Below are 21,029 nucleotides of genomic sequence, written 5' to 3'. Positions count from 1 at the left end.
CCACACCCTGCCGGCAGGGGGCGCCGCTCCCCCCGCCCAGACTGGATCCCCCACACCCCGCCGGCAGGGGGCGCCGCTCCCCCCGCCCAGACGGGATCCCCCCAACCCCGCCAGCAGGGGGCGCCGCTCCCCCCGCCCAGACTGGATCCCCCCCACACCCCGCCGGCAGGGGGCGCCGCTCCCCCTCCCCAGACGGGATCCCCCCAACCCCGCCAGCAGGGGGCGCCGCTCCCCGCGCTGTCGCTTCGGGGCGGGGGTGCGCGGGACGGGCGGTACCTGCTGCCGCAACTCGCGGCCCCGCCGCTGAGCCCCCTGCAGCGGGCTCCGGCCCCTCCGCCCGGACATCGTCGCTAAGGAGACGAACGCTTGGGCGCTCGGAACTGTCGTCATCGCCGCGCGCCGCGAACATCAGCGGGCGGGGGAGCCCGCAGCGGAGACAGAGGCGAACTACGCGTCCCAGCATGCAACGCGGCGGGGGGGGGGGGGCTTCTCCCGGTCCTGGGTCACTGGCAGAGACGTGATAGTGACTCTGAAATCTGTAACAGAATGACCAGGGGGAGACTGAAGTGTTCTCTGACTGGCTTGTGTATGTTCCCATTCCTGAGGTCCGATGTGTGTCCATCTATTCTTTTGCGGAGGGACTGTCCGGTTTGGCCAATGTACATGGCAGAGGGGCATGGCCGGCACATGATGGCATATATGACATTAGTGGATGTGCAGGTGAATGAGCCCCTGATGGTGTGGCTGATGTGGTTGGGTCCTCTGATGCTGTCGCCGGAGTAGATTTGGGGACAGAGTCGGCAACGAGGTTTGCTACAGGGATTGGTTCCTGGGTTGGTGTTTCTGTGGTGTGGTGTGTAGTTGCTGGTGAGTATTTGCTTCAGGTTGGGGGGCTGTCTGTAAGCGAGGACTGGCCTGTCTCCCAAGGTCTGTGAGAGTGAGGGATCGTTTTCCAGGATAGGTTGTAGATCGTGGATAAGGCGCTGGAGAGGTTTTAGCTGGGGGCTGTAGGTGATGGCCAGTGATGTTCTGTTATTGTCCTTGTTGGGCCTGTCCTGTAGTCGGTGTCAACACTGGTTCTCCACTTGCAAAGTAACTCCCTGCTCTCCATGGGTCAGTATATAATGCCTGCAGCTGTAACTTTCATTCTATGCATCCGAAGAAGTGAGGTTTTTACCCATGAAAGCTTATGCCCAAATAAATCTGTTAGTCTTTAAGGTGCCACCGGACTCCTTGTTGTTTTTGTAGATACAGACTAACACCTCTACCCCCGATACTTGGCAAAGACTACACGTCCCAGAATGCACTGGGGCCCGAAAGTCGTGCTCTCCCGCACCAGGCCTCGCTTGGAGCCCGACGAGCAGTGCATGCTGGGGGCTGTAGTCTGCGCGGGCCTAGCTCTCAGTGCTGTGTGTCTAGGTTAGTTGGAGGCTTGGAGGGACTGGGGTTGTAACCAGTGGGTGCTGCTGATTTCACCTGCTAGGCGGTTGTGATTGCACCCACACACACAAAATATCCCCACTGAAGGGTAAAGGGAGGCAAAGAAAAATGCTGCTTGAGAATGTCTAGAGACAGTCAGTGCATAATGATTGTCTCAGTTGTGGGGAACGACAATTTAAATAACTATACATTTGAAAACAGGCTCAGAAATAAACATCTACATTATCCCCCAAAATTATACAAAATAAAAATTTAATTCTGCCAAACTTCTTGTTGTTATTGCCATAGCATAGCACTTAAGAGCTCCACTCATGGACCAGGACGGACCCACCATACTACAAAAAGAGACTTACAGTCTGCACAGCAGGGCTGTGTTGCAGGCAGAAATTCTAGCCGTGCACCTGCTGGAATTCTTCTCTCTTACACCCACTGAGCCATGGAAGAAGCAATTTAATTTTCTGCGTAGCCTTTTCAATTTAATTTGACCTATTCCAAGGAATTTTTTTCCTAGCAGGTGATCTGACATTTCTTCCCTCTGAACTCTAAACAGCTCGTACACTTCAGTATTTGCTGTTTGTTTCCAAAGTATTAGATAAGGAAATGCAGCAGAGATGTACATAGAATTAATAGTGTTGTCAAGTTACAACATGTACTTGAGATCAAATGATCATGTGCCCTTTCCACATGAGGGTTTACTGTTTTTATTTTAATGATTTTTTAAAAAACACTTTTAGGGTTATTGACAAGGCGTGAGAAAAAACTCCTTTGTAATCGTATTAAAATGACTAATTACGCTGATGTACGCAACACCAGATTTAGAAAAAACTGTGCTGATATATCCAAAGAATTATTCAAGCCACTATCCAGAAATCTACCATCTATCTTTTCTTCTTCCTTTTTACCTTTTCCAGAAACAAATACTAGGTACACATTAAAAACATAAATAATTCATTGCAAAAAAAATGAATAAAAAAATCCTGGGTGCTTTAATAAATTAAAGTACAATTATATTTTAACATGTCAGTAAGTGCAAAGTTTGAGCTAGCACATGAACCATGTCTTCCAATGAATGACATTAAAATACCTGACCTCAGCTCCATTTTGCACAGGATGCCCGCAAGTGTATGCCAAATCACCATTAAATCAGCCTGATACAGCATTACACAGAAAACTTCTGTAACCAAGCTACATCTCAGCTATAAAGGACACAAGATTTCCAACTTGGATAAGTCAACATTTCAAGATTCTGAATGGCATTGTTACACAGCAGCTGGGTTCACTGACCCCCTATGTTAGAAGGCATTGGAGCTCTGACGGATGGTGCACCTCATTAACTAATTCTGGGTATAAGTGAAGTGAGAGTGGCCCCCTGATCAGAGGAATCTAAGCCAGTGTTTCCCAGCTGGTGGGTCTCATGAAGATTCTATATGGATCACTGTGTCCAGGACCAGGTTTACTCATCACTGGGCCTTGAACTAGGCAAACATACACTTTACCAGCCAGGTGCAGAGAGGAGGGGACTGGAGAGTGAGGCTGTCCCACACTCACCCCACCGTGGTGGCTTCTGTCCTGCGAGGTTGGGCCTGGCTCCCCAGTCTGGGGATTGCAACCAGACACATGAGGTCGCAGAGCCACTGGCTGCCCTCCAAACCTGAGTGGTGCTGACACACTGTGTACCAGGTCGTAACACCTGGAGCAGAGACTAGAGCTAAGCCTAGTGCCGCGGAACAAGAGCCGACTCAGTGGGGTGAGTGCATGGTGGGCTTGCTCTCCAAGCCCCCTTGTCCCGGCTTCCCCTCTGCACTGGGCCGGGATTCAGATTGCAGCGCAAGGGCAGAGGGTGCATATATGTAAGGGTGGGTTGCAAACAAGATGACAAAATGGAGTTGGTGGGTCACCTTCGTAAACAGTTTGGGAATCAATGGTCTAAGCCTTGCCAGTCCTAAGAGAAAAATCATAAGAACAGCCAAGCTTGGGGAGAAGGCATGGGCAGAATCTGTCTCCGCTTTTTTCTCTTTGTGCATTAGCTTATTAATAAAGTTAAAGCTAAGGGCAGGGAATGAATTCTGAACCTACATAGCCTTTAACTATTTTGGCACAATGTGGGGTTGGCATCTGCCTATAAACATAAAAGGAGAACAAAATAGAAACACTTTAAAAATGTGTTGATTAGGAGATTTTTTTTTGGGGGGGGGGGGGAAAGCTGTGCACATATGCATGGAAGTAACAGAAAGATAGGGATGGCTGACATATATGTAGCATGAGGCCCAGCAAGATTAATCAAAAAGGAAGTCCCAAGGATTTTAATTCATGATGTCCAGCATCTTTGCTGGAAGTGATGATGTGGCGCAGTAAGTATATAGGGCTGATGTATTCTTAGTTATGGAGTTGGTAAGAGATCTAGACATAGAATTCTCTGACTATTTTTGCTGAATTTCAGACAAGAACCCCAGCATTACTGATTTAATATACGAATTTATCTTATCAGTGTACACTAGTATGCTTTTGCCTTAATCTTTTTGACCAACCCTTTGGTTGTATACTTTCAAAGTTCTAAAATGTTTAACATCAGAATCTTTACATGTTTTCACTCCCCACCTAAGAGATACTTTATTACAAATTACTAGTAAGTAACTTAAGTTATATCATTTTTAGTTTAATTTATTAAAATGTAAGGGTCAAATGTAGCTCAGGGCGAGCCTTAAGAGTCACAAAGCAAAACAGACACAAACATCCCTTAAAAACATAATGTGACAGGTTTGCACAGTCATAATACATATGAATTAATTAAGCTCACCCCATAACATTTTGGTGGATCGGTTATTCTGATACATGTGAAGATAAGCTTTGCTGATGTCAGTGTGGGCAAATGAGATGGTAGGATACCACAGATGCCTTCTTTTTTAGAATACGGTTGCTTATCAAAACATTTCTTTTTAAAGTCCATCTTTTAAACTGTGTTTAGACACAAATGCAGCAGGAGTCCATTTATTTTCATTCAGTTGTCAGCTTTCATCTGTATAAGGCTGTTAAAAGAAAGTGAAAAATTACAAATTGCACATAATTTCACGTTTGTTTGGGGGGTTTTTTTTATTTAAATAGCAAAGGTGATCAAAACAATGTTCAGTCAGATTATAATCTATCAAAAATAAAAGAAGAAAATCAGACGTAAGAGAGATATTAAAAGGGGGCAGAGAGAACATTGAGTAACCAAAGGGAAAGGGACAGAAACAATATATTATGTCAAAAATATTAAGGTAGAACAACTTAATTAAAAATGTACCCAAAATCATTGGTGTTCCCTCAAAATTTCATTAACAAAAAATTCCATTATTGGACATTTTTGGTGCGAACAAAAATGTTTCCAGATATTTACCAATACACGCCCATAGTCCCTAACAGCTACATCTCCTCCGTGTATGCTCACAACCAAAAACCAACATCTATGTGAGAGCAAAGATAAATCAATCTATTTACAGCACCATTACAATATTTCAGTTATTAAGAGACAAGTTTGTGAAAATCAAGTTTAGTATATGGTAGTTAAATAGTAAGTCTCAATGCTGTTAGCACTTTAACTGAGTATTTCCAGATTGTCATTTAGATTTAGAGACTACAATAAAGCAACCTTGATTGTCAGGAATTTAGAGTGTGCTGTAATAAACTATGTTGTAACAGTCAAATATATGATCTATTTACATTTAATATCTGACTGAGATAATTTCACTACATTTTGCAGAGGAGAGTCAGACAGACAAGACTGAGATATACATGAGTGCCAGCAGTGCATTCCCACATCAGGCCACATGGTAACTTGAAAATGGGAGCTCTGTTGCATTTTAAACCCTTGCTGAGAGAAGCAGCTCTGATTTTTCAAATGGTCCAATCTCAGGAACATCTTTGTCCAAACACCAACCCTCCCCTTTCCACCCTCTCTGCCTCTCCTCCCCCTCCCCCCACCCCAAGCGTATCCCCTATCAGAGTTCCACACATGTAAACATTTCAAATACTGTTTTAAGTTTTTTGGGGACCGGGAGAGGTAGATTTATCTATTTTTTAAATCAGGCTCCCAATAGAAAACTAGCCTGAACTAGACAATATCTGAAGTGAGATACAATAGTCTCTCTCTATTCAGTAATACAAGACAAAAACCCACAATGCCGTATGCAAAGATCAAGTAAAACAAGTTTTATACATGGGAGCTGTGTAGGGTTGGAGGGACACAATCCTTCTTCCCCCGAGGAAGCTGAAGTTTTTTCTTTATTCCCGGTTCCTTTTACTTGGCACCGGTTCCTTATTCAAAGGTCAAAATTACTTTGAAAATATATCAATGTAAAATTACATTTTTAGAAATGTCATCAAATTAGCATGATTGGGTGTGATAAAAAATTCCTAATTAATTCATTATTTATGAATTAAATCAGTGGTTCTCAAGCTTTTGCACTGGTGACCCCTTTCCCATAGCAAGCCTCTGAGTGCGTCCCCCCCTTATAAATTAAAAACACGTTTTTATATATTTAGCACCATTATAAATGCTGGAGGCAAAGTGGGGTTTGGGGTGGAGCTTGACAGATCGCGACTCTCCCTGTAATAATCTCGCAGCCCCCAAAGGGGTCCTGACCCCCAGTTTGAGAACCCCTGAATTAAATAATTAAGGCACTGGGTTTTGACTGGCTGTACGTGACAAAATTAGTCTCAAATCACCCCACATGATTCATCCCTGCTGCCATTAGATTGTTCTGAAGTAGCTGGGACATGCCACTCATCAACCTGATGCAGTATGCTCTGATACATCATGCCCTCACTCCACTTCCATAGTGTACTTATGGCTTAAATAAGAAACTGGATTTTTAATTGACTGTACATGACAAAAGGTGTCTCCAGTCACCCCAAAAGATACATCCCTGCAACTGTTAGACTGTTGTGAAGTAGCAGGAACATGCCATTCCCTACGTAGGCCAAAACGTTGTTCTTCCTCTCATTTCTCCCTTCCACTTCCATATTGTAAATAGGGCTTGCATAAGGAACTGTATGTGACAGATACGTCTCAGCTCTTGTGATAACTGGGCCTACCTTTATTGTTAGCTCAACTGTGAGAAGTCTGTGAGATCTTACGAACTTTCACTATAACCTTTAACCATAAATATTGATGGGAAAAGATGCAAAAAGGAGACAACAACTGAATTAATACAAACAAAGCTTACTAATATAATTCAAGGACTGTGTTAAGATCATTCCTGGTAAACGAAAACAGTGTGGAACCAGAAATCAATGGACCAAAATTCATGTGTCAGAAATTAAATAAAATAAATAAATAAGAGCCTGGCTTAGCCACCGAAGACTATGTACATTAGAACTTCAGAGTTACAAACTAACGGGTCAACCACACACCTCATTTGGAACCAGAAATACGGAATCAGGCAACAGCAGAGACACACAAAAAAAGCAAATCCAGTACAGTACTGTGTTAAACATACATTATTAAAAAAAGGGAAAGTGATTAAAAAAGATTTGACAAGGTTAGGAAACTTTCTGTGCCTGTTTCATTTAAATTAAGATGGTTAAAAGCAGCATTTTTCTTCTGCATAGTAGTTTCAAAGCTGTATGAAGAGAATGTTCAGTTGTACACTTTTGAAAGAACAACCATAATGTTTTGTTCAAAGTTATGAACATTTCAGAGTTACAACCTCCATTCCCGAGGTATTTGTAACGCTGAGGTTCTACTGTATTTTGCCACACTGTTGTAAGCCTGTTACCAGAAAGAGGCAGCTAAAAGCAATGCCTTCACCCCGATACCCATACAAGTTTGCTAGGTCTCGGAGTGGCTAATAATTGTGATAAGCCACTTACTCAAGAAAAAATCCTAGACATTTAAAAACAAAATCTTTATATAGCAAATTGTCAGTGTTTATAGATAGTAAATTATTCCCTAGTATTAGGGAATGAAAACAAGATGACTGTCTCAAGGAAACTGGCTCCCGAAGGAGGGGGCTTTGACATTGAGGGACCAACAGAAATTCAGGTTACATTTCTACACTGCAAAGAAAACCATGTAACAGCAAGTCTAAGGGCAGGTCTTCACTACCCGCCGGATTGGCGGGTAGCAATCGATCTATTGGAGATCGACTTATTGCATCTAGTGAAGACGCGATAAAATCGATCCCCGATGGCTCTGCAGTCGACTCCGGAAATCCACCGCGGCAAGAGGCGGAAGCGGAGTCGATGGCGGCACGGCAGTGGTCGACTCACCACCGTCCTCACAGCCAGGTAAGTCGACCTAAAATATGCAACTTCAGCTACGCTATTCACGTAGCTGAAGCTGCGTATCTTAGGTCGACCCTGCTGCCCCATAGTGTAGACCTAGCCTCAGACCCCGGAGCACTTGACTTGGGATCATGCTACAGGGCTACAAATAACAGTGTAGGCATTCAGCTCAGGTTGGAGCCTGGGCTCAGAAACCCAGAAGGGGTTGAGTCTCCAAACTGGAGCAGGAATGTCTACACTGTTATTTTTAGCTGGATGCAAGCCCTAGTGAGTTGAGCCCAAGGCCGAGACTCGCTGCTGCGGGTATTGTTTTTTGCCATGCAGACATACCCTCAGGCCCCGATCTGTGCACACTTACACAAGCGCTTCACTTCGCTTTACACCAGGGGTTCTCAAATTGGGGGTCTGGACCCCTCAGGGGGTCAAGAGGTTATTACATGGGGGGAGGGGTGTCATGAGCTGTCAGCCTCCACCCCAAGCCCCGTTTTGCCTCCAGCATTTATAATGGTGTTAAATATATATATAAAAGTGTTTTTAATTTATAAGAGGGGGTCGCACTCAGAGGCTTGCTGTGTGAAAGGGGGCACCAGTACAAAAGTTTGAGAGCCACTGCGTTACCCTGAGTCGGGGGGGGAAGGGGGTGGCACCACCCGCCCGAGGCTGGCCGCGTCTACACTGGAGAAAGCTGTATTCCTACCGTGTTAACACACACACACCTGAGGCAGGCGGTAAATCCCGGCCCAGGCTCGGGCTGTGACACGGCTGAGGTACGGGGGGGGGGGGGGGGACAGTCCGGGCCGCCCCGGGGCCCCGCCCCCAGCCAGAGCCGCCCCGCCCAAGGTCACGGCCCCGCCGCGCGCCGCTCAGGCCACGTCCAGCTTCTTCTGCGTGGCCTCCAGCAGCCCCTGCAGCCGCCGCTTCCTCCAGGCCAGGAAGCGCCGGCGCACGCGGTGGGCCTGCCAGCCCACCAGCACGCCCGAGGCGAAGGCCAGCGCCAGCGCCAGCTGCACCGGCCGCTCCCGCAGCGCCTCCGAGCCCAACGCCATGCTCCGACGGCAGCCCCGCGCGCCCAAACTACCGCGGCGCGCGCGCTCCGGGCCTCTCCCAGGCGTCGGCACGCGCCCGCCTGTCGCGCCCCCTCCCGGCGGCTGGGCCTCGAGGCCCGCGCGCGCCGCCACGTGGCAGGAGTGGCTCGTGCACACGATCCGCCCAGACGGTCCTGTGCAAACAGCCCCATCTCTGGCTGAGGGGGCTTCTGGGCATGGGACAGGGGGGGGGGGGGGGGGGAGAGGATGCCCTTTTGGGCAGGTGGGGAGGGGACTTTAAAATCCGGGCTGAGGGGGTTGTCTTGGATGTCTTGTTTCCCACCCGTCCCTTCCTTGGGAGCAACTGCTTTGGCAAGCAGAGCAATGGAACAAGTGACAGCTCTTAGTGCTATTGTGTCAGGCTCTCTGCAAATTCAGGCAGACGCCGCGGCATCAGTTACACCCGAGTCACATTTTCAGACCTGGGCGCTAGAAAGATAATTTTTTAAAAACCAAATTTTTTATTTCATCCCTGTTTTCAAACCCAAAAATGCAGACCAATGATTCTTGGTCCATTAACACCATCCATTTAACACATAAGTAAATCCGGATTACTTCAGAGATGAGCATTCCTTCATTGGGTCAGACATCCTTTTTCCTTTAGATAGCACAGGGGTTCTCAAACTGGGGGTTGGGGGCCCTCAGGGGGTCACGAGGTTATTATATGGGGAGTCGCAAGCTGTCAGCCTGCACCCCAAACCTCGCTTTGCCTCCAGCATTTATAATGGTGTTAAATATATTAAAAAGTATTTTTAATTTAGAAGGGGGGTCACCCTCAGAGGCTTGCTCTGTGAAAGGGGTCACCAGTACAAAAGTTTGAGAACCACTGAGATAGCACATGCAAGGTGAAGGCAATTGCTTTCTAACTGGCTGTTGCTTGGTCCACCTAAGAAACGTGGTGGGCCAGATTCTCCACTGGCATAACTCCAATGAGTGTAATGGAGGTAATCTGTAATGCAGGTAATCTGTTTTAATGTCTGCAGAGGATTCTATCAACACCTAGGACCGATGGGATGCAGCTATCATTTTTGACATGACAGTTTCACAATGTAAGATTCTTGTTAGATTCAAGGCTGCTGTTGGATCCAAGGATGCTCAGAGAAGCTGGGGCATGGCCCAAAGCACATTTTCTTATCTGTACTTGATGAAATGGATGTGACCTTCCTTTCAGACATGGGCCTACTATTACTCACACATTTAAACAATTTAAACTCAGACTACAAGCTTCCAGAGTCTGCTGGGGACAGGTGAAACTATGTAGGGTTCTGTCCGCACAGCCAGAAAGCCCCTCCACACACTACCAGTCACTTTTCCCACTGTTGGTCACTTTCTATAATGTGGGAATTCTCTGGCTGTTAGATTTTTTTGTTTCCTTCCCCCAGGCTTTTAGATTGTTCCTGAATCTATGCCACGGGGTGAACAGACAGAAGGAGGGCACTCTCACTGTGGATCAGACCGGGCAGAGCAGATTAGCTGGCGCATCTGGGCAGAGGTGAAGAAAGGTGGTGGTGCTGGGTTCTTAACAATCTCTCATTGGCTGGTCACTTGCCTTGTCTATTTAGAATTTAAACCTTTGTGGCAGGGACTATGTGTTTGTATAGCATGTAGCACATTTTGGGTGCTGCAGCAATATAATATATGGGGGTACACTGCACTGTCAGGTTCTCCTGCAATACCTACTTTCACATGTCACCAGTATCAGCACCCTATCTCTGTAATATTTGAGCACATCATGCACATGAATGAACTTACTCTTGTCAGGGCAGGACAGTGCTATTAACCCCCTTTTACAGATGGTGAAACTGAGGCAGAAAGAAAGCAAAGTGACTTGCCCAAGGTCACACAGGGAGTCTGTGGCAGAGCCAGGAATAAAGTTCTGATTTCCTGAGACCCAGTCCATGCCTTCACCACAAGGCCTTGGGCCTCTCTGCCTAGGGCTAAGCATTAAGTCCACAGCTCCCCAAAAATGTAAATTAAGGTCAGTTCCTGTCACATGGAACAGAGAGAGTATACAGGAACTGGGTGCTCATTCCAAAAGAGATTGCACAGGAAAGGCAATAAGGCTAATTATCCATTGGAATAATTTACCAAGGGTCATGGTGGATTCTCCATCACCGGTAATTTTTAAATCCAAGCTGGATGTTTCTCTGAAAGATATGCTCTAGTTCAAAAGGAATTCTGTTGGGGGAGTTCTATTGCCAGTGTTATAGAGGAGGTCAGACTAGATGATCACAAAGGTCCCTTCTGGCCTTGAAATCTATTGAACAAGCCAACTCTAACAGGAGCAGAGAATAGCAAGCTGCCCAGTGAGGACAAAATGAGGTAGCTCAGGAGAGAGTGCAAGGGTAGCGTAATAAGAAAGCTATTACCAGTTTTAAAAAGTAAACCACTAGAAATAACCCCGCATCACTTTTTGCAAGATTAAGAATATTAATTTGGATGTCCTGGCTAAATTCTAACTCAAGTAATTACCCTCTGCGCAATGTAAGGGTCTGTTTGACACTTGGAATTTCCACGATGGTTAACAGGAATCAGCCAATAGCTATAGAAATATCCTTCTGTTCTTTTTGAGTTGCAATTGGGCAATATGTTCTCACACCCTATATCACAGAAACTCAGACTGACATCCACGGGGGCTGGATTGGGCCTAAAACTAGACAACAAAAATATTTAATAGCATTGCTTCACTTTCTTCAAGATACCCCGTGCCTGAGTTTTCAAGGAGATTTAACTGTAAGAAGAAACTGAAGAGATAGTAGCAGGGATTATAACAAGGTGCTTTTGAGCTCGAGGGATCAAAAACAAGCCAGAATTTCAAACTAAGATAATTTTGTGATCTGTAACTCAAATTGGTAACATGGAAGTATTTTTTATATACTTCAGAGTAAATTTTACAATTTTCAGGCCAAATCTTCTGAACCAAAGTTGTAGGAGATCAAAAATTGGGTTTGATAATGGAAGCTGGCTACAACCTTAAGAATAGAGAGTCTGCCACCTCTCCGTAATACCAGACCTCTTCAGACTGCTGAATCCAGACACTCCCAAACTCTGGGGAAGTTCAGATTTGTTTTCAAACTTTGTGGCTTGGGCACATCTCTTAGCTAAATGTTGTCAAAAGCAGGAAGGGAGAAGCCTATTGAGGCATAATGAGCAATTCACTCAATTCAGTGATCTAAAAAGTGTTTCATTTCATTTTGCATTTACTACATATCCGACCCTGTAGTATCTCTGTCCCGGCATCGATAAATGCTTTCTCAGAAGACCAAAAGGCACAGACTGCTTATGGAAATACCAAACAATCACATAGAAACAGGAGGGAGGGAAACCTCTGACTGCAAACTGAGCTTCCTTTTCCTTTCTGCTGACACCACACTAGCAGAGGGGCCTTCTGCAGAGGAAGGGAGAGCTGAGAACAGGAACTGATTAAGCCTGAATGTGATCCAGATTTACCACAAACCCAAGACGGCAAATCCACGCATGCATTTCCTCTGGATTTGGTGGAGTCAATATAAATAACACCAACAATTTAGGTGCCAATTAAGGTTGCATCAGGACAGACTCCACTGACCCAAAACTTCTGATTTCCATGCTTTTAAGGTTAATCACAGAGTCAGAGGTTAAAGCCAGAAGGGACCACAGATCATCTTGCCTGACCTCCTGCACATCACAGGTCACTAAACCCCACCCAGTTACCCGTATATAGCACAATAACCTGGATTAGACAAAAGTATTACAGCCCTCCAGAGACTAAACGACTGTGTGCCACAGGCAGAGAATAGGTGGGACTGAGGCGCACCAGAGCCCAAGCCATTGCAATGCCAGGGAATTGATTTGGTGAGATATACCTAGGAGAAATTGACCTGCATTCTTTGCGACCTTCACATCACCTATAATACTATTGAAATACACTTCAATCTAAGGCTGTCACTTCCATCTTCAACAGTTACTGATCCATGAGAGGGCCTTCCCTCTTATCCCAGGACTGCTTACTTTGCTGAAGAACATTTGGTATGGGAGCTTGTCAGAGGCTTTCTGAAAGTCCAAGAACACTACATCCACTGGATCCCCCTTGTCCACATGCTTGTTGTCATCCTCAACGAATTCTAATAGAATAGGTGAAGCATGATTTCCGTTTACAAAAGCCGTGTTGACTCTTTCCCAACTTACCATGTTCATCTATGTATGTGACAATTCTATCCTTTACTATAGTTTAAATCAGTTGCCTAGTACTGAAGGAAGGCTTACCGGCTTGTAATTGCCAGGATCGCACCTGTAGAACCCTGCGTGGATACAAAATGTATATCCGCGTCCGATCTGCAAACATGGTCTGCGGATATAAAGCGCCTATCCGCAGATTTACAAGTCTACACATCTGGCGCCTTTTTTTAAAAAATACAGCTACATACAGCGAGTTCATAGTATCAAGCAGAATTCATAATTTATAGATGGACAGACTTCCCAGATCATTACACTAATATATGTTCTAGTATTCCTTCTTATTGGCCTTAACTCTATTGGACATAGATTTTTCAGTGATATATTTAGCTTCCCTATCACTGTCTGCATTTCATAACTTCTAATTGATCATAATTGCGATCAACTTCCCCCTTTTTCCCCATTACATAAAAAGTTAATTCCTAGACAGTGGGGTCTAGTGGATAAAGTGGTGGACTGTGACTCAGGAGATCTAAGCCCAACTTTGCCACTGATCTTGGGCAAGTCACTTCATCTCCCTGTGCCTTAACTTCCCCATCAGTAAAATGTAAAGTGCTTTGAAATCTACTGATGAAAAGCACTATGTAGGAGGTAGGGATTATTATTATTATTTACATTTCTGCCTTAACATTTCTGAAGCTGCCTTTTAAGTTTTATGTATGAGTTTGATGAAGTTGTACAACCCTGAAGATGCTCCTACTTAAGGGTCAGCCAGCACCACAAAGTCACAGCTCCAGCACAGTTGATAATGGGGCCTATTGTTTGAACATGTTTGACAGAATGTTTCCTTGTATTAGTGTGTGTTGCCTTGCCTTAGTGTTTGACTCTGTGTATGTGTTGTGACGGGAGCGAGAGAATAATGTGTGCTAGAGGGACTGCATGTGTGTTTTGTCATGTGTGTGAGTGCTTGTTCCATGTGTGAGTGTGTCCTTATCTGGGTATGAGAGTTTGCTGTGTGTGTGTGTTTCCTCTCTGTTGTTCAAGGTGATTAGGTGGATCAGTGTGTAAGGGTATGTTGTCTTTCGTGTGCCCATGTCAGTATAAGCCTCCTTCAACCTATCTGTCTGTACCCCTCTCCCCCAGCCTCCTCATCTATCCTGGCTCTTCTCTGCCTGTTCATCTGTTCCTTGACTCCTCTTCCCCTCAACCCACTTTTTTGTCTCTGTCCTACCCTGACTGGGATCTCCTGTCTGACCATGGCTGCCAGTGCCCCCATCTGTCTGTCCATCCCGTGTATCTGGCTGAACTTCCCTTTCCCTGTTTGTTGTCAGTCTGTCTGTGCCTGGCCAGAATCCCCTCCCTCCAGTCGGTCTGTCCGTCCATCCCTGGCCTGGCTCCCCATTTCTGTCTGTCTGTCTGTCCCTGGCTGCAGTCCCCTCCCCTAGTCTAGCCATCCATCCCCGGCTGGGCTCCCCCTTTCTGTCTGTCTGTCTGTCCCCAGTTGCCATCCCCATCCCCCAGTCTGTCTGTCCATCCCTGGCCGGGCTCCCCCTTTCTGTCCGTCTGTCTGTCCCGGCTGCCCCCCGCCCCCCCCCCGAGCCCGCCTGTCCCGGCCAGGCTGCCCGCGGGCTGGGAGCTGTTTCCGCTGCCCGGAGTCACGTGCGGGCGGGGTTAAAGCTCGCGGCGGGGCTCGCCGGGGATGGAGCTAGCGGTGCTCTGAGCGGAGCCGGCCCGGCCATGTCCGCCGCAGCCCGGGACCCGCCGCTCGAGCAGGAGGTAACGGGGCTCGGCGGGCGGGCGCCGGGGCCATTCGCGGGGTGCAGGGTCCCCCCGGGACTGGGATCCGCGCATCCCCCCCGGCTGCTGCCTTGCAAGCCTGTCCCTGGGCTGCCAGCTCCCTCCCTGGAGCCTTGATGGGCAGGTCTGCCCCCCCCACATGCACGCTGGGCTGTAGGGAGGGGCTCTTTGGCCATAACCCCCCCCTTTGCAGAACAAAGCTGGCAGCCTGCCCTTTGCCCCCTGCAAAGTGCCTGCCCTAACCTCCGGGTGAGGGGCCACCTGCAGGGTGTGTCTGCTGGCCACGCTTCCTGGCCCGCTCTTGGCAAGAGGGGGAAGCCCTCTCTCTACCCTTCGACCTCCCTCTAGGGACGTCTAGGGGCACAGGGCTAGCCATGGCCTGTCAGGCTTCGGGTTGCGGAGGGAGAGGAGCCTCGGCAGCTCCATCTGCTTTTGTAGCTTTATTCCCTGTTAAGAAATTGGACAGAGACCTCTGTGTAAGGAGGCAGTGTGGTCCAGTGGATAAAGCATGGGATTCAGTCAGGAGACAGACCTGGATTATTTCCCCGCTTCTGCGACTAGCCCTCTAAAGAGAGGGGAAGTGACTCAGTCAGTGGGTGGGGATGCCATACTGGGGTATTTTAGAAATCAGTTGCCGATGGGATTGCAGGAAGGTGATGGAGACGACAAAGGCTCTTTCTACATGGCAAAATGTTTGGTCTTCTAACTGCATTTACTATCTATGTTATAAGCAACACCTGCTTACAGCACTTGTCTCCTGCACTGGGTAGAGTGGGGGTTTATTTCATAGGGAATGTCTACACTGCAGGCATGGGGTGTGACTGCAGCTTGTGTAGACATACCTAAACCAGCTTTAATCTTGGTTTCAGAGTAGCAGCCGTGTTACTCTGTATCCGCAAAAAGAACAGGAGTACTTGTGGCACCTTAGAGACTAACACATTTATTAGAGCATAAGCTTTCATGGGCTACTGTCCACTTCTTCGGATGCATATCTTGTTAATCTTGTTAGTTGGATTGAAGTGAAGCCACCATAGTATCGGTCTCCACGTGCACTGTACAAGACTTGGGGCCCTTGGTAATTACGCAGGCAGTTAGCTTGTGCTGAAGCCTCGGATGCTGCCGCTTTTCTGCTCCAGAACCTGAGATAGCTAATGTTCGCTTGGGTCTGTCTCCATGAGCCGCTGTTACACTCGTGATTGTGGTGTAGACATACCCCTAGTGTAGTGGGTATCTTAACCATGTTACAGAAATCTACAGAAATGGCTCTGTAGTGTAGGCAGGTTGTTTGACACGTCTACAGTCAACACAATTCAGCACATCCATCAGCGGTGCTTTTTCTGACACAACTGTGTTAGCCTGTCTGTTTCGTCCCCTCTGTACGGTGGTGTTTGTATCAATGCATGCTGGGAAATCCTGTGTAACTATTGCCTATTGCCTCAGTTGCTGCGCAAGAAGCAGCCGATGTGTGGGTGTTCTTCACAGAGCAAAGTGTATTTTGGAATGGCCTCCTACATAGGGATGACCTGGGAGACAGAGGAATGGCTAAGCTGTCTGCACAGATGTTGATTTGGGGTCCTGAGACCCGATTCATGGCCTGAAAGTTATGTTACAGCCCTGGTCATGAGCAGAGTTGAAATACAGTCCAGAGACATGGTTAGAAACCATTTGTTCACCATACTTAGGTGTCTGTTTGTGGACATGAGCAGTGTGTTGTCAACTATGTTACAAACTCCCTCTGGGGAAAAAACAAAAACACCAGTAGAGCAGGTGGGCTTAAAGAGCATAGAAACGAAGAGCAGGTGTCTGGGAGCAAAGAGGCTTCCTTTGGCACTGCTGCAGTTCTTCATGAGATCCACTAGATGTCAAGATCTCCCTGGCCGCTCGATTACAGACCTAAAAGTCACAATATTACAACAACAAAAACTTCAAGAACAGACTCCAAGGAGAGACTGCTGAATTGGAATTAATTTGCAAATTGGACACCATTAAATTAGGCTTGAACAAAGACTGGGAGTGGATGGGCCATTACACAAAGTAAAACTATTTCCCCCCACCCTCCAGTTCCTCATATCTCCTTGTCAATTGCTGGAAATGGGCCATTTCCATTACAACTCCAAGCAGGTTTGTTTTCCTCTCCTGCTGATAAAAGCTCACCTTAACTGATCACTCTCCTTATAGTGTGTATATTAACACCCATTGTTTCATGTTCTCTCTGTGTGTATGTGTGTATCTATCTATCTATAATCTTCCTACTGTATTTTCCACTCCATGCATCTGATGAAGTGGGCTGTAGCCCACAAAAGCTTATGCCCAAATAAATTTGTTAGTCTCTAAGGTGCCACAAGTACTCCTGTTCTTTTTGTAGATGTCAACAGGTTCCTTTAAGCAGTTTCTTGAGAAGAAAGACCCTCAATCACTGCATTTTAATAGTTAAGCCATTAAACACCGGTGAACACTGTGGGTCCTGTAAAGTCCTGTTAGAGTACAGACTTGCAGACACAGCCAAAACTTCCTCTCGTGCCCTCTGAACTAGCGAACCTGTGTTATTGCTCTTCTATGCCACATTAACAAGGCAGATGACTACCTGGCTCAGCTGCCAAAGTGCAAGCAACCGAGCTGACTCTTCCTTGTTTAAAGGTGACCCAGAATGCTGCTGTGTATTGGCTAAACATACTCCGTATGGAGCTTCTCCATCCGTGTGTTAAATACTTGCACTGAAATCGTCTTTCTTTGAGACGAGCATGATAAGTGAATCAGCCCCCCTGTTCTGAGTCATTCATGCGATGACGCAATTGACAGAAACTAAAGGGGGGGCTGTATTGTAAATAGTGTGTATCTGGTACAAATGCAGTGAGCTGGTAGGGTGATAATTTACATGTTTCCAGGAAAGAGAATTCAGGTGTTTGAAATCTATCCTAGGATGGCAAGAATCCTAGGTAGCTCATCCCTTTGAGAACTCCACCTCCGCTTCCCCCATCCAGAGTACTGCTAGGAGTACTTGGCTGTTGGCTACAAGAGAAGGAAAAAACAAACATATGCTAATCTCCTCAATGGAGAGAGAAGAATAAAGTGCTCCCAGCACACAGCACTTCCCTGGCAAAGTATTCCTAAAGTTATTAGACCGTTACTAGCCACCAGGTGATCTCACCGAAACCTCTCCTTGCATTGTATATTTCTAGCAATTTTAAATTTATAGTAAATAATCTTACAACTTTTTTGTTTCGCAATGAACTTTGGGTTTCTCTTCCAACATGAATAGGGGTGAGGAGAAGGTTGTATGTTTGCTTGTGCTTTTATAAATTAGAATTTATTTCAGAATCTGCATGTCATGAAGTCTCTTTATAGCACCATTATTCAGAGCACCATTTATTTTAATCTTCACCTAAATGGAATGTCTCAAGGTAAAATGATGCTTCCTTGGAAGGTCTCTTTGGAATTGCCTCTTTAAATGTAAGAGTGTCAAATTCTGACTGAATTAAACTGCGTCACGTTCTCCCACCCCCATCATCAACAGGACCTTCTCCTCGCAGCAGCTTATGTCTATGATGCTCAATATAATAGAAACATTCCGTTTGAAACCTCACCGCAAGCAATCAGGTAAGAAAACACTCTAACATCCAGTACAACAATATTCTGTGTGAAGAATTAAAATATTTAATGGGAAAATATCTTCACTTAATTGGGATGAGGGGGACACTGGATACAAAGAAAATTTGGATTTAAATCAATTTAATTTATTCACTAAAGCTCGGCTCCCACAAACGTTTATGCACATGCTTAATCTAGCAACAAAGAATGTAGGCCATACTTCTGTGATGGGGGGACTCTATCCTTGAGATGTTGAGAACAAAATGAATCAAGGAACAAAAGGACATAAGAAGAAGAAATTCTTTAATTGCCTGTACACCAATGCTAGCAGCCTGGGTAACAAACAAGGTGAATTGGAATTGCTCATTTTTTCTGCATAAATTCGATCTAGATGGGATTACTGAAATCTGGTGGGATGATTTGCATGATTGGAATGTTAAAATCAATGGTTATAATGTGTTGAGGAAGGATCAAGTGAGCAAACGGGATGGGGAAGTGGCACTCTACATCAAAAATGACATTAGCGGTTTCTGAGTGACCAATAACTCAGAAGAAAATTATCTTTGTTCCTTAAGCATTAATGTCGGAACAGATAAAGCACACGATGGAGTATTAGTTGGTGTCTGCTACGGACCACCAAATCACACTAGGGAACAGGGTGACCAACTCCTTACACTCCAGCCTATAACGTGTGTGTGTGGGGGCGGGGGAGAGAACCTGCATGATCATGGGGCACTTCAGTTTGAGTGACATGTGCTGGAGGTTCATGCTGCCCGCACTTAAACATCCTTGGAATTTCTAAACATAATAGATGGCAATGTCCTAACTCAAAAAGTGTTGCAGCCAACATAGAACGAGGTCTAATGTAGAATTCCCCTAACGGATAAAGAGCAATTGATCACAGAACTAAAAATTATTGGTAGCTTAGGTACAAGTGATTATAGCTGCTCACATTAGTCTAGACCATACACACACATTTTAGGAGATCAGTAGATAAAGGTAATAGTGTTTGTAATAGACGTCTCTAAGATGTTTAACATAGTACCACTTGACATTAGATTAAAAAAACTAAAGCAATATAAAACGTATGGATCTCAAAATGTGATTGTAAATAGGGAATTGTCATCAAGTAGCTGTGCTTTGATTGGGGCCTGGCAGGGTCCTGTTCTTAGCCCTACCATATTTAACGTTTTTATTAATGACCTGGAAGGAAAAACTAAAATAATCACTCTGAAAGGTAGCAGATGACCCCCAAATTTAGGAAGTGGTAAATAACAAAGACAACAGGTCATTGATTCAGAACAATCTGGATTGCTTGGTAAACTGGTTGTAAGCAAGCACTATGCATTTTAATACAGCTAAATGTAAACGTCTACATCAGGGGTAGGCAATCCATGGCACGCGTGCCAAAGGCGGCACGCGAGCTGATTTTCAGTGGCACTCACACTGCCCGGGTCCTGGCCACCAGTCCGGGGGCTCTGCATTTTAATTTAATTTTAAATGAAGCTTCTTAAACATTTTAAAAACCTTATTTACTTTACATACAACAATAGTTTAGTTATATATTATAGACTTATAGAAAGAGACCTTCTAAAAACGTTAAAATGTATTACTGGCACGCGAAACCTTAAATTAGAGTGAATAAATGAAGACTCGGCACAGCACTTCTGAAAGGTTGCTGACCCCTGATCTACATCTAGGAATAAAGAATGGGGACGTCCATCCTGGTCTACATCTAGGAATAAAGAATGGGGACGTCCATCCTGGAAGCAGTGACTCTCTGACAAAGATTTTGGTGTCATGGTGGATAATCAGCCAAACATGAGCTCTGTGTGATGCTGTGGAGAAAAGGACTAATATGATCCTTGGATGCATAAACAGGGGAATCTCAAGTGAGAGTAGAGAGGTGATTTACTTGATAGTAAATTATGGATCGGTAACTGTTGGCAGGCATGCAGCCTTCCCCACACCTTGTTCCTGGAGGGATCCGGTGTCACCAGCCCAACAACAGTGCAGGGAGCCCTCTGCAGCCTGGCTGTCATGGACCCACTCTCGTGACAGCGGGACTGTAGAGGGCTCTCTTCAGGCGCCAGGCACGGGGAAATCTGGGGGCCTGGCCTGGCGGAGCAGACAACCCCAGCCAGGGCCATGAGGAGGAGGATGCTGAGGCCCTGGGGGAGGCCACCCTGCTGCTGTAATGCTTCTGCCTTGGGATAGAGCTGGGAGCTCATTCTCCTTCTTGTTAGGGTGACCATCTGTCCTGTTTTTAAAGGGACAGTCCCGTTTTTGGGGACTTTCTTATATAGGTGCCTATTACCTCCATTCTCCACCCCACTCCCTGTCCCATTTTTTCACAGTTGCTATCTGGTCACCCTACTTCTTGTGGTCCTGGCCATGGGGAGGCGTCTCTACTCCACCAGGCCAGGACTGCAGCATCCCTTGCACTCAGGTGTTTTGGGCTCCTTTGCTGTGCTGGGAGCCCCCTGCAACCCCCCTTCAGTGCTGTGTGAACCCTTATCCCTGCCTTAACTTCCAGCAACTGCAAAAATAGTTAAAAGTTGGGGGGGGGCATCTTAATTGTCAAAATTAGAAAAAAAATTCTAATTTTTTATTTAATATATTTGCAATGTAGGAAGACAAACCCTTCCCAGAGAGAGTGTTCTTGCCCCTCTTTCTCACCTTAATGAAGTCAAATCTTGA

The 21,029-nt window shown here is 45.9% G+C and overlaps 2 protein-coding genes and 1 long non-coding RNA gene across 5 annotated transcripts in view; 1 reads left to right on the top strand and 2 right to left on the bottom strand.

Moving 5' to 3' along the window:
• Positions 1-383, bottom strand: part of NPHP1 (nephrocystin 1) — a 33,263-nt gene extending 32,880 nt beyond the window's left edge. For both annotated transcript variants that reach the window (XM_034764019.1, XM_034764020.1), the window contains exon 1: positions 277-383. In XM_034764019.1, coding sequence (XP_034619910.1) covers positions 277-345 — 69 coding nt within the window. In that variant the 5' untranslated portion in view covers positions 346-383. The remainder of the gene's footprint in view (positions 1-276) is intronic.
• Positions 384-3,635: 3,252 nt separating this feature from the next.
• LOC117874159 lies at positions 3,636-8,572 on the bottom strand. 2 transcript variants are annotated; one of them, XR_004644910.1, is made up of 2 exons: positions 8,402-8,572; positions 3,636-4,466 (listed from the first exon to the last, which is right to left on the bottom strand). It is a non-coding gene; the product is annotated as an uncharacterized LOC117874159 (long non-coding RNA). The 2 variants fall into 2 exon arrangements; XR_004644909.1 differs by having other exon boundaries at positions 8,421-8,572.
• Positions 8,573-14,609: 6,037 nt separating this feature from the next.
• Positions 14,610-21,029, top strand: part of LOC117874157 (two pore calcium channel protein 1-like) — a 31,151-nt gene continuing 24,731 nt past the window's right edge. The window contains exons 1-2 of the mRNA XM_034764014.1: positions 14,610-14,720; positions 18,256-18,338. Coding sequence (XP_034619905.1) covers positions 14,682-14,720; positions 18,256-18,338 — 122 coding nt within the window. The 5' untranslated portion in view covers positions 14,610-14,681. The remainder of the gene's footprint in view (positions 14,721-18,255; positions 18,339-21,029) is intronic.

The sequence above is a fragment of the Trachemys scripta genome, chromosome 3 (assembly GCF_013100865.1).
Source record: "Trachemys scripta elegans isolate TJP31775 chromosome 3, CAS_Tse_1.0, whole genome shotgun sequence".
NCBI lineage: Eukaryota > Metazoa > Chordata > Testudines > Emydidae > Trachemys > Trachemys scripta.
Note: the sequence above shows the minus strand (reverse complement) of the source record. Positions and strands in the feature narration are given on the sequence as shown.